Here is a 12,458-nt window from a genome sequence, read left to right on the forward strand (position 1 = left end):
TAATCTTCTATATTGGCCCTTGGAACCACCTAGAGCCATGGCATGGTTTGTTTTGAACTTGCAATATTCGGAGGATAATTTTCTTTTGTAAAGTCCCGAATGTACGATGTCCCAAAAATCAGAATTTGGGAAAAACTGATACTTTTCAAATTTTGAACTTGCAATAATCGGAAGTCAACTCAGCTACCCAAACTTCCAAATATGGGTTGTCTAACCTTCTATATTGGCCCTTGGAACCACCTAGAGCCATGGCATGGTTTGTTTTGAACTTGTAATATTCGGAGGATAATTTGTTTTTGTAAAGTCCCGAATGTACGATGGCCCAAAAATCATAATTTGGGAAAAACTGATACTTTTCAAATTTTGAACTTGCAATAATCGGAAGTCAACTCAGTTACCCAAACTTCCGAATATGGGTTGTCTAACCTTCTATATTGGCCCTTGGAACCACCTAGAGCCATGGCATGGTTTGTTTTGAACTTGTAATATTCGGAGGATAATTTTTTTTTTGTAAAGTCTCGAATGTACGATGGCCCAAAAATCAAAATTTGGGAAAAAACTGATACTTTTCAATTTTGAACTTGCAATAATCGGAAGTCAACACAACACAAATCATTGTCATTTATCTGCTCTTCTTTATTTTACGACCGTGACTACCTCCCAGTCCTGCACGACCACGGGTTGGAGCAACTTCAGTTGGAGCACCTTCAGCGCTCGATGAAGCTCGAGTTCTTTTACCCGTCTTTGATACTGCCACCTTGGGCGGATGCCTCTTCGTGACTTTCTCCCCAAACTGGGAAGCATAATCTTCGTTATCCATATTATCAACTAGGTCTCTAGCCTCTTTGATCTTCTCAACTGGCATGGGATCTCCGCTCTTTAGGCATGCAGTTAACATTTTGGAAACACGTTTGAACCTATTCACCTGTTTTTTATACGTAATGACATAACATCAAACGGTAATTACCTAAGATTTATAGGAACAATATAAAATGAACAAAAATATAAGAACACACACCAGTCTATCATAACCAGCTGGTTTGTCTTTGATGATACAATTATAACTTGAACCCGCCGCAGTAGTGTTGGATTTGATTTCACGGATAACCAAAGGATGTGATACGTTGTTATACCAACTCATATAGCCTGGAGAATTTTCATCACCTCGGGTGGTTCGTCTACCAGTGTTGATAATGAAGTCATTCCTCTTATCCCAGTTATCAAGAACAGTAGGTGGGCCTGTGTGAACAATCGTGAGATTGTCAGCACTAGAAGAGCACAACTCCAACTCCAATTCGTAGTAATCCTCTATTTCCTCCACAGGTTGATGTTGTATATACCCGTGTTGTCGCATCACCCTAGAGGGGTTATACATCACATATCCTGTGGGGTGCCACAATGGTCCAAAATAAAGGGACAAGTCCGACTGAACATTTATATGCCCACTGGCTCGATCTTCCTTGTATGGATCAAAGCATACGTCCGAGGCCTTCAATTGGTCCAAAATCTCCCTCATGCGAATCAACTGCTGCTCTTTTGTCCTAGAACGGTTGTCTTCAAATATATACTTTGTTCCTCTAGGAGTACCTTTGCACCACCCCGGGTTCTCTCCGGCCAACTTCAGGATAGGGAAGTGGTCATAGATCCATGCCTATATACATAAGAAACCAAGTTTTAGTAAATAGATTGTGTATATTCGGTAGTAATTTCCAAACATTATTTCCGATTATATATAATCGGAAATAAAACTAAGTACCTATCCACCGAATAACCAACATTCGGAAATAGATATGGATCATTTCCTAACGAATATGCGTCATTTGGAGTTCAGTAACCTATAGTTTTTCTGGCCTGTATATTCGGTTCTAATATCAAAAGAATATTTCCGATTATATATAATCGAAAAACAAAATAAGTACCTAGCCACCGAATAACCAACATTCGGAAAAAGAGATGAATCATTTCCTACCGAATATGCGTCATTTGGAGTTCAGTAACCTATAATACTTTGGCCTATATATTCGGCAGTAACTCCCCAAGACTAAACTCCGACTCTAAACAATCAGAAGTAAAACTAAGTAAGATGTTCTCGAATAACCTACATTCGGAAGTTAACAATGTAGCTATCCTACCGAATATGCATAGTTTTGAGTTATGAATATGCATCATATGTATTGTCTACCGAATAACTATAGAGTGAGTTATAGAGTTGAAGAAAAAACCTGCAAGAGAGCCACGTTCCCGGCAACTTGGCAGGTTCCTAGCCTCGAAGCCTTTCTCAACTCTTCCATCAAGAATGCTAGGCATGCCGTGCCCCAAGAATAGTCACCGACTTCATGGAGAGGATCCAAAAGTTGTATAAGGTTGGCGTCGATCCGGTTGCCAGAAGTATTGGGGAATATGACACATCCCAATACACAAAGGAGATATGTGGTGGCAGCGTGGTTCACTTGCTCATCAGTTAACGTTCCATTCTTTTCCTTCTCCAAGGTGCCTCGGAACATATTCATCAAAGCTGTAATGTTGATCTGTCTTGTTCTGTAACTTGCATGCCTCCTAAACTCTGTTGTTGTTGTCTCTTCATCCCAACCTAAGCACTTTTTAGTTAGAGCATAAATTTGCGCCCAACTTAACTGCTTTGTGTAGTTAAACTTCACAGCTGTGCCTTGGTCGGGAAGGTTAAGAATCTACACAACATCATCCGGGGTAATCGTCATCTCCCCAAACGGCATATGGAAAGTATCGGTCTCAGGATACATTCTCTCCACGAACGCCGATATGGCCACACGATCATGTTCCAACAATGAATTCTCGGCGGCATTAGCTAACCCCGAGTTGGCAACAATTGACTTGAACCTTTCACATTCACCGGATAAAGGCCACGCAAGCATTTTTGTTGGTGCGGCGGTAGGTTTGAGTAGACAGACCGCATCTTGATGATCCTATTAAAGTACATAAAAAAATCTTTAATACAAATATTACTATATAACACATAGACAATACATTAATAAAAAATAGTAATTTTATTACCTCGGTTTCGTATATTTCTCTGGCCCATGAGTCTTTGTATCCAAATAGCAATTTTCCTCCATCCGCCGGTAGCCCAAGGATTGTGTCTGCTGGAATACCCTTCTTCTTCAAGTGCTGAGGGACAAGATGTGATGCTTTCTTAGCAATATCCTTCTTTACACCATCTTTTCCTTTTTTGGCTTTTTGGGTACCACTTGGTTGTCCTTCTTCTTCTACGCTTGGCACTGAATCAACTGGTTCAATTTCATGGTGGGGTGTAACTTGTGAAGCAGTTGGTTCTGCACTTTGTTGAGCGGCTTGTTCAACACTTGGTTGCACCCCTTGTTCACTGCCTTGTTGTTCTACACTTTGTTCAGCACTTGGTTGCACTCCTTGTTGACTGCTTTGTTCTTGTAAGCTTTGTTGAGCACTTGAATTATCTTTGGCACTCCTTTCCCTCCTAGCACTAGCTGTCACTTTCTTCCTCCTTTCTCGACTTTGTCTAAACAACAAAGAAAGGAACAATATTTACAAACTATACAATCAGAAGACAAAGTATGGAAATATAACCCAAATGTACACATTCGGACGTAAGAAGACACATATTGTTCCCGAATACAAAACAATCGAAAGCTAACTAAGCATATTTACAACCGAATATGCATCAATTGGAGTTCAGAAGCTCTAAATTTTTCATCCTACACAATCGGAAGACAAAGTACACAACTATAACCCGAATGAACAAATTCGGAAGTAAGAAGACACATATTTTTCTCGAATGAAAAACAATCTGAATATAACTAAACATGTTTACAACCGAATATTCATCAACTGGAGTTCAGAAACTCTAAAATTTTATCCTACACAATCGAAGGTATAAAACATTATATTGTCTTCCGAATAAATACTGGCCCCAAAATGGGATTTTTCCTATATCAGAAATTTTGAGATTTTTTCAATATATATATATATATATATATATATTCGGTAGTGAGTGTACTTCCGAATACTGTGTGTCTACTTAAATATATTGGGGAGCCAAAAAATTCATTAAACTACCGATTATTACCAGTTTGTATCCAGGAAGATATGGCCAACAATATTCGGCTGATAACCATCAAATATTTCTCCCGAATACTGTCGATGTTCTTGAGAAATGAAGAACACGACTACATTCGGAAGTAAATAAGCATGAATATCGCCCGAATCTGGATAAATAACCGAAAACCCTTGAAATTTTTTTTCTCGATTCGTCGAATTAAAGCGAAATAAACCCCAAAAATGATAGATTCTTACCTAATTGGGACCAATTGAAGTTGACGAAGTGTTTGACTATCGGAATCGCCACCACCGACTACATCGACGGGTACTTCTTCTTCGCGTTCTTCTTCATTTGCAGCAACAATTTCTTTATTTCTTGCTAAAATCCCAATCTTTGGATCGATACCCCGAGCAACGTTTTTGGTTCTAGGTCTGTGTGTTTCATTTCCCTTATCCATTGTTTTATAAACGAATCGACGATGTTTTGATTTTACGATTCGCGATGATGTTTCGGTTGAACACAAGAACGAGGGAAAAAAAAAATCTCGTCCACAATCGGAAGATAATATGAAACTGGAAGAAGAAGAGTTGAAATGAGTAGAATTTTTTTTGATTTGGTTTTTATACAGTTTTACCAAAAGGGCATTTATGTAACTTCAATATCATATAGGGTACCCCTTAACTAGAGTCTTTGGCTGGGTATAAATTGATGGCCCCTAAATCCTTTCGGGTGGCCCCTAAAAACGAGAGGATAATTATAAGCATGAGATTCTATAATTTCAAAACAATTACGACGAAATGCAGATAGATACTAGATAGTTGTCAACTTAAAACATATCAAAAAGTTCTACCTGCATAACTTTATGCACTGAAATCTTCAATGAGTCTTGAAGAAAAGGTATATATGTATGAATGTATGACTAAATATTATATATGAAACAAGAGAAAAAGTAAAATAAAACAAACCAAGGACAAAAATATGAGTAGTGGCGAGTGCAGTTGTAGCAGCAGTATCCAGTAGAACCGACCAAACTGTATCGTTCCACCGATCTTTCAAAAACGCTTCCATAGCAACTCTTCTACCTCTAGTGCAGTTAATGCGACTCAAAAGTAAAAATAGCCAACAGGTTGATAGGGGAGTAACTTCAAAATTTGCTACTCAGCCCATGACATAAGTAAACACCATCAGCAATAACTGAGCCACAAAAAACAAATGCATCCAACTCAATGACCAAACAGTACTACCCCATAGACTATATTGCCTTTCGGTGTCTTTTTTCCTACTTTCTTTCTTTATTTTCTTTTTTCGTTTTTTTGATAAACAACGAACAACAATGCAATGCTTTATGTAAGTGCTTTCTTCACCCATTCTCAATTCTTTCGCCTTATCCAACCAAAACATTTATCAGGATAGAAAACTACCCTAGCATAACACACTCTGGGTTATGCTTTTGGATAGTAGAAACTGCTCAAAGAGTACCTTCACTTGTCCCCTCTCCATTGGAACTATGCAAATGGTTCTTCATATCTGAGTTTGCAGAGTTACCACTTTTTGGTACACCTACCAACTGAGGCACAGGAATAGGAGCGAAATTAGTTGTTGCTGTCGGAGGCAAGATCCAATTCATCCAGTCATTGCGCTTCCTTACCATATCACCCTGCATCAAGTACCAAAACAGAAGAGCAACTTGGATATAAAAAATTTAACAGCCACTCAAGAAAATAACTAAAAATAAGCATAAAGAATATGACGAAGAACTTAAAGCAGAAGGTATTGTCATTTTTATTCATGTTTTAGGACCCTCGCAGTTCTTCTTTTGAAAAACGAAATCTGACTCCCAAGTTTTCACTTAATAACTCATACAACACTCTCATTATGTTTAAAGTAAACTTACCTTGGTCTCTACGACTGTTGACGCTCTCACTGCATCCAATATAAACTGAATACTGTTTGGAATTCCTTTCATTAATTGCTCAACCTACAAATCAGACATTTCTGCATGAACACATCAAACAAGAAAGAAAGAGTAGAAGAAGTTGAACGATGAATATGATGCATTTCATAAAGCTGTCTATCCAAAATAAGGTACTTTTAATGCAAGGAGCAGAACCAAAGTGTAAGGCCACTAAGTTTGAAGCAGAAGAATCCTTACATGGTTGAACAAATGAGTTGCCTAATGGCTGAGAAATAAAATACGTTACTTAGTGGTTAAAATACTGGAGGCTCCCAATCAAATAAAACGTAAAAGTGATGATTCCTTGAAGACATGCATGTGCAGTATGTAATCCTTGCAAATGTTGTCATACCAGACCACATGAAACCACACAAATAAGGTTTTATAATAATTATACACCAATGTTATTGACCTCTACTCATTGTAAAATACAGAGAGGAAATATAAAACAACGCAAATAAAACGTAAAGTGATGATTCCTTGAAGACATGCATGTGCAGTATGTAATGTTTGCAAATGTTGTCATACCAGACCATATGAAACCACACAAATAAGGTTTTATATAATTATACACCAATGTTATTGACCTCAACTCATCGTAAAATACAGAGAGGAAATACAAAGGCATAAACCACAAACCAGTGACAGTGTTTGAACTTCAACTGACGCGTCCTTGAGAGGATTAAAACCCAATAGGGCATAAGATTTCTTATACGGGCTAATTATGGTTTTCCGTTTAATAAAATGACACAATAGAATCCGCATACTATATAAAATACTGGATTAATAGGATAGCATAGTACATAAAGAGTAAAGCATTTGCTGAACTGTCCTTCATAATATATAGCAGCAGAAGCAAAATAATAATGAAGAAGGGTAAGATTTAACCAAATCAATGAGCATACCCTACTAACAATAAGCTCAGCTCATGTCTAGCTGTAAAGTTAGAATTTACAACTAGCAAATTTCACAAAAGTTCATGCATACGACACAACTATTACATTGAAAGCATACTCGATGTACATTTTGATTCTATAGATAAATTTTCTGACTTCTATAGATAAATTTTCTAAATGAAGGTCAATGCTTTCAAATAAAATAGCAAAACAGGAATCACTGTATTGGCTTTTCTCAAAACATAAATGAGATTGTGAGCCATAGAAAACTACATACACGAACGTGGCTATGCACAAGTGTTAACAAAGCAATTATATGGAGGGTCTCAAGAAACTGATGCAGGGGCTCATGCCATAGAGAAAGGTGGACTTCAAATCCTTCAGGCAGCCCTTTTTTGTTGCTCAATATACGAGTATCAGCAAGGCTTTGCTGAGCCACTATTAACTCATCTTGATTCAGTTTATGAAAGATAAATAGTATACACGGATTTACATTTCCTATTGGGACAACAAGATATCATTTGTATGGTATACCTCACAGGTTATAATCTCTCTTTAACTTAGTGGTTTCAAAAGTAAACTGAGATACAAAACTCAGAAGGAAACAAATGGTCACACAGATATTATCAGCTATGCTGGAAGCTGACAAGACTCCCCTAGCCAGGCTCATAAATTAATCTACGTTAATTAAACAATCTACATCAGAAGAGCATTAATCTACACAGGTCAAAAATAGCAAAATCAATCAAATAAGACATTACATTCCATATATTAGGTATATTAAAACAAAACCACTACCAGCAACAACAAATAACTGTTACGTTAATCAATAGATAACTTACTCGGTGGAAGCCTGCTATTAAAGAAACGGGAACCCAGCCTTGTTCATCCATGTTTTGCCGCAAGTAAATATCTTTGCATAGATTTACTGAGCTGAAATTAACAAATAAGTGATACATAAGAAACTAAAACCCATCAAACATTGATGAAGACCATTAGCTAAAGAAATTCATCAGCTTTAAACATTGCAGTAATTTAAATAAACCTGAAGTAGTATTCTATTTGTTTCGCTATTGTGGAGTATAAATTAGGGTCTGCGCCAGGAAAAAACATAGGGAGTGGAGCAGCTGGAAGGAAGGGTACACCCCTTAGAGGGTCAGGAACAAAATAAACTGGAGATGGCATATCTGCAACAGATAATAGTCAGTGTAACCAGATTTAAATATAAGAATTAAATGTTTCACCAAGATAGTAGCTTACCAGGATATCCCAATGCATTTCCGAAGGGTCGAAGAGGAACAGGCTGAGGGGGAGGAATAAATGCACCATTAACATTACCAGGAGGAGGTCTAATGTAGTTGTTTCTTGGGTTTACCATTCTCGGATGCATCTGCTGATGCTGTTGAGCATCTCTACCATTAAAGCTGCGATGAGAATTCCAGTCACGGTGATCATGTTCTCGCCTTCCCATATGGTTTTGATTTTGACGGTACGAACCATGCCCATCTCCACGAGGATGGGGTCCTCCACTTCCCCTCCTGAAGGAGGAATTATGCTGCTGGGAACTTTGATCTGGTTGGGGTGCAAATCCACCTCTTCCCTTTGATCCTCTTTCCAAATTATTTATCTTGTGTGAAGAGTCCTTCACTGAAGGATCAGGAACCGTAGAAGCTGGTGTTCCAGAAGAATTCTTCTGGGGCTTTTCAACTGATGCCCCAGCTGATGAAGATTGTGATTGTGATGGTAACCCGCCATTCATTAATGCACCAGCACCACTATTACTAGTGGTATTAGTACCACGCTTCGTAGATCTCTGACGATTAGTAGATGCATGATTGGCAGTGGGATTATGGTTTGCATGATTAGTACTTTGTTTTTGCATTTGTGAAGAAGAAGTTGCAACATGAGAGACCTGATAGAGGCAAAATAAAGAAGACAAACATACATGCAGAAATAATCAATGAAATGCAGAAATAATCAAAACAACAGAGAAACAAGGAAAGTTAATCAACTGACCTGTGAGAGTGACAGAGGTTTCAACGAAGAATCCAAGGGAGAAGGAGAGTAAGAGGGAGTACGAGAGGGCGAAGGAGACTTTGCTGAGCCCCTAACATTATTACTAGCTAATTCTGAGAGAGCAGGCCAAGAGAACGCATCACCAATAACAAGTCCAGCTTCAGCATTAGTAGTAGTGGTTCCATTAAAAGAAGGCTTCTTCCATGCTGCTGCCGCAGGCTTCTTTACAGAAGCAGTAGTAGTTGAAGGAGTCGATGATGCCGCAGGGGCGGCAGCATTGGTGTCAACAACAGCAGAATCAGAAGCAGTACGAGAGGAAGGGCTACCAGATGGTTCCTTCTCCGTAACCCCCATTATTGTCGCACCATCGGAGGTACAATTAATATTGTTATCATTATGATTACAAGAGGATTTTGATGAGGATGTAGATGCAGATTTCACATCAGTGGTATTAGAATCATCAGCAACACTAACAGTAGCAGAAGAGTCAATTTTCTGATTTACCTGAGAGACAGAAGAGGAGGAGGAGGAGGCGGCTTTCTTGGGAGAAGAAGTAGGCGGAGGAGCAGCCACAACCACGTTAGGTTCACCTTTAACTATATTCGCCCATACTGAAGATGTTGCTGATAAACCCGTCACTCTAGCACCAGCGGCGGCAGAAGCATTACGATTATTAGAGCTGCTATTCATATTTGCATTATTACTCAAACCATTAGAAGTTGATGATGAATGGATACTATTGGATGTTGTGGTGGCGGTGGTGGTGGTTACCATGCTTAAGAGTTTCTAATCAGAAAACACCAATTCTTTGTAAAAAGAGGAATATTTTTTTTTTCTTATATAGAATCCAAACAATTAATAAATAACCCAAAAAAATTTAGGTTAAAAGAGGAAAAAAATTAATGAATGAATGAAAAATAATTAGTGATTGATTGACAGAAATCCTAATGAGATGCTGATTAATAATATCTACTAATTCTAATGCTGATTGGGATCTCTCAGAAATTAAGAAAATTGGATCTCCGATGAAACGATCACTTCAAAAACCCTAATAATAAGAGTCGTCGAATACTAGAAAAGAGAGAATGAATGAATGATAATCTCTCTTCTCTCCGGTGGCTTTCTGTTTCCTCACTGGGTCGCTCTCACTTTTTTATTTTTGTTCTCTTTTATTTTTTTTCTTAATAAAAGAGTGAAGAAGAAGATTTCTTGTTCTGATTTGCTCTCGTGAGAAAAAAGAAAACAGACTCTCTCTTCTTCTAGTTCTAGACTAGTACTGATACCTCAGGTTTTAGTTATGATTCTTATTTTTACCAAACTGTCCTTCTTAATCTTTTTATTTAGCTACGCACAAATCTTTTGACCGGTTGACTCCTCCGCTTCTGGGTATTACGGGCCTCATAAAATTACGGGCTTTTTCTCTTATATAGACTGATCTGGATTCTGGACGACTCCTAAAGTTGTTTTTATTGACTTCTGAAAATGAAAAAAAATGAGAAATTAATTTGAGAAACGAAAAAGTTAACCTCTTTTCAAGTAAAAATATTTTATTTCTGGATTTTCTTTTAGAGAAGCAGAGTATTTCTGTTTTTTGTTTCCCAAAGTTACTTTTTGACTTTTAAAAGTCAAAAAGAAAGAAATTAGTTTGAGTATAGAATTTCAAAACGATTTTTAGAAATAAAAAAAAATAATTTTTTGTGAAGTAAAATATTTTTTAGAAGCGCTTCTGGTTCTAGTATTCAAACGCGTTACTAAGAATTGAAATTGTGCACCTGTTACTTAGCCTAAGTGTTATGGTAATTTATGTATTAAGTATTGTGAATCATTGATAATGAAATCTAACGTATGAAAAACATATTTATAATACAACATGCAAAAAAAAAAATCCATGATTAGACGGTTCTACATGGGCCTTCTCCAGCGATAGACTGCTATCATTCCTCTGAAACCGTAAAATATAAATCACGAATAAGAATACACCTACTTACTACACCCTCAACCAACAACTTATATTTGATTTGACATGAAAATAGGGTTTTGTTCACCTTATTCTACATTGATTGTTCATGTGTTACCAAGTGTAGATGAAAAAATATAGCATCCACCAAACAACTGAAAGTTGTAAGGTCCTGGAGCTTGGTGCAAAGCAAGAGTTCATATCAATTCAAAGATAATATGTTCTCAGCTTGAGCGCGAACTGAAGATGATGACTCAATAGAGAATGAGACGGGACAGCTAATATCGTGACACGTGCGATTCATAAGTTCTGAAGCAAGAAGTAAAGACAAGACTGAGGCTATCATAGTCAAGACCTATAGATATCGAGGGTAAATGAAGATCACGGGTCGAGGAACAAACTTACTGAAGAAGTAAAGCCTGAGTGGATCATGATGTCATCTCCGGTTATATACGAGTGGTCCCTATTAAACATATTCTTAGCATAATACGTACGCTATGGTATATAAGCCCAAGAAGGCTCACTTTGTAATCTAAGACATATTATTCAGTCTAACTTGATCAATAAGAATTATTTTTTCTATGTTTTTCCTCTTACTTTCCTTTAGAAATCAACTGTGTTAATTGACATAAAGATAACTTGGTAAACCCTAATTGGACTAAGAACTAAGTAATTAACAGACGAAGATCGATAATCTGATTAAGTCATGATATACCTACATACTAACAATCATATCTAAATCTCGCGTAGGTACTATCTCCATATAGGAAAATATGTATCTTCATTGGCGCCGGTTAGGGCAACATCATAATTTTGATTTTTTTCATCATAATATCATGCTAGATTATAACGCGTTATCAAGCAATGGATGTTCGTAGATCCTTAGCAACCTTACTTAAAACAATTTATGTTTTATACATTATTTTGTTTCAAGTTTAGCATTCGGAAATTGCCCAAGCAACATTGCATACTGTTTATGTCTATTGAGAATAATCCATCTTAATTACGAGGAAAAAAATATTTGGCACTAGGTATACATACTTGTATGTTTTGCCAAAGTCAGACTGAATTCCTTGACTAGTATAGGTTTACAAATTCAGTTTGCGAACCATTCACATCTAAGTTATGAAATGATGTAAGTTCACAAACTCTACTACCTGACTTTCGTGAACTACAAAGATTTGCAGACCATTGTGCCTTGACTTCAAGAACTGTCAGAGGTTTGTAAACATATCTAGTTCCAGTATTAACATGAGTACACAAACTATTCTATATGACTATGTTCGCTTTTGCTACAACTCTCATAGACACAATTAAGACAACTTTATTCACTAAATCACTTTGTGTTTGTGGGTCATTGATTAGTCTTAAGTGTTATTGAACAACATTATGTGCTTGTAAGTTCAAGGGATACTTAGTCGGTATGTCATTATGCACAGTTTCAAAACCCTATACCATAATGCATATTTTTTTATGTAATTTCAAGGCAGACATCTTACGTACTTACATGAATTCCTAATAAGAATTTCATTTAAGCTGGAAAAGTGTTTGCTTGAATTCCAAGTAACCCTGATGTAGATTTGA

At 37.1% G+C, this 12,458-nt stretch overlaps 1 protein-coding gene across 2 annotated transcripts; it reads right to left on the bottom strand.

The window, feature by feature from the left end:
* Positions 1 to 4,859: 4,859 nt before the first annotated feature.
* LOC113357198 (la-related protein 1B-like) lies at positions 4,860 to 10,206 on the bottom strand. Of its 2 annotated transcripts, none has more exons than XM_026600527.1 (6): positions 8,918 to 10,206; positions 8,162 to 8,813; positions 7,947 to 8,073; positions 7,744 to 7,834; positions 5,946 to 6,029; positions 4,860 to 5,708 (listed from the first exon to the last, which is right to left on the bottom strand). In XM_026600527.1, exons 1-6 carry the CDS (start codon positions 9,689 to 9,691, stop codon positions 5,520 to 5,522), a joined length of 1,917 nt encoding a protein of 638 aa, XP_026456312.1. In that variant the 5' UTR covers positions 9,692 to 10,206; the 3' UTR covers positions 4,860 to 5,519. The 2 variants fall into 2 exon arrangements, with proteins under 2 accessions (XP_026456312.1, XP_026456311.1); XM_026600526.1 differs by having other exon boundaries at positions 7,947 to 8,088; positions 8,918 to 10,203.
* Between the last annotated feature and the right edge of the window lie 2,252 nt (positions 10,207 to 12,458).

Source organism: Papaver somniferum, chromosome 3, assembly GCF_003573695.1.
Source record: "Papaver somniferum cultivar HN1 chromosome 3, ASM357369v1, whole genome shotgun sequence".
Lineage (NCBI taxonomy): Eukaryota > Viridiplantae > Streptophyta > Magnoliopsida > Ranunculales > Papaveraceae > Papaver > Papaver somniferum.

What these genes read in the sequence shown, in the direction of transcription:
- LOC113357198 (XM_026600526.1), bottom strand. Translation starts at nt 9,691, where the DNA reads ATGGTAACCACCACCACCGCCACCACAACATCCAATAGTATCCATTCA. An exon ending in AAATGCATTGGGATATCCTG is followed by an intron (nt 8,089 to 8,161) that starts GTAAGCTACTAT and finishes TATCTGTTGCAG; the next exon opens with ATATGCCATCTCCAGTTTAT. An exon ending in TAATAGCAGGCTTCCACCGA is followed by an intron (nt 6,030 to 7,743) that starts GTAAGTTATCTA and finishes TCTGATTTGTAG; the next exon opens with GTTGAGCAATTAATGAAAGG.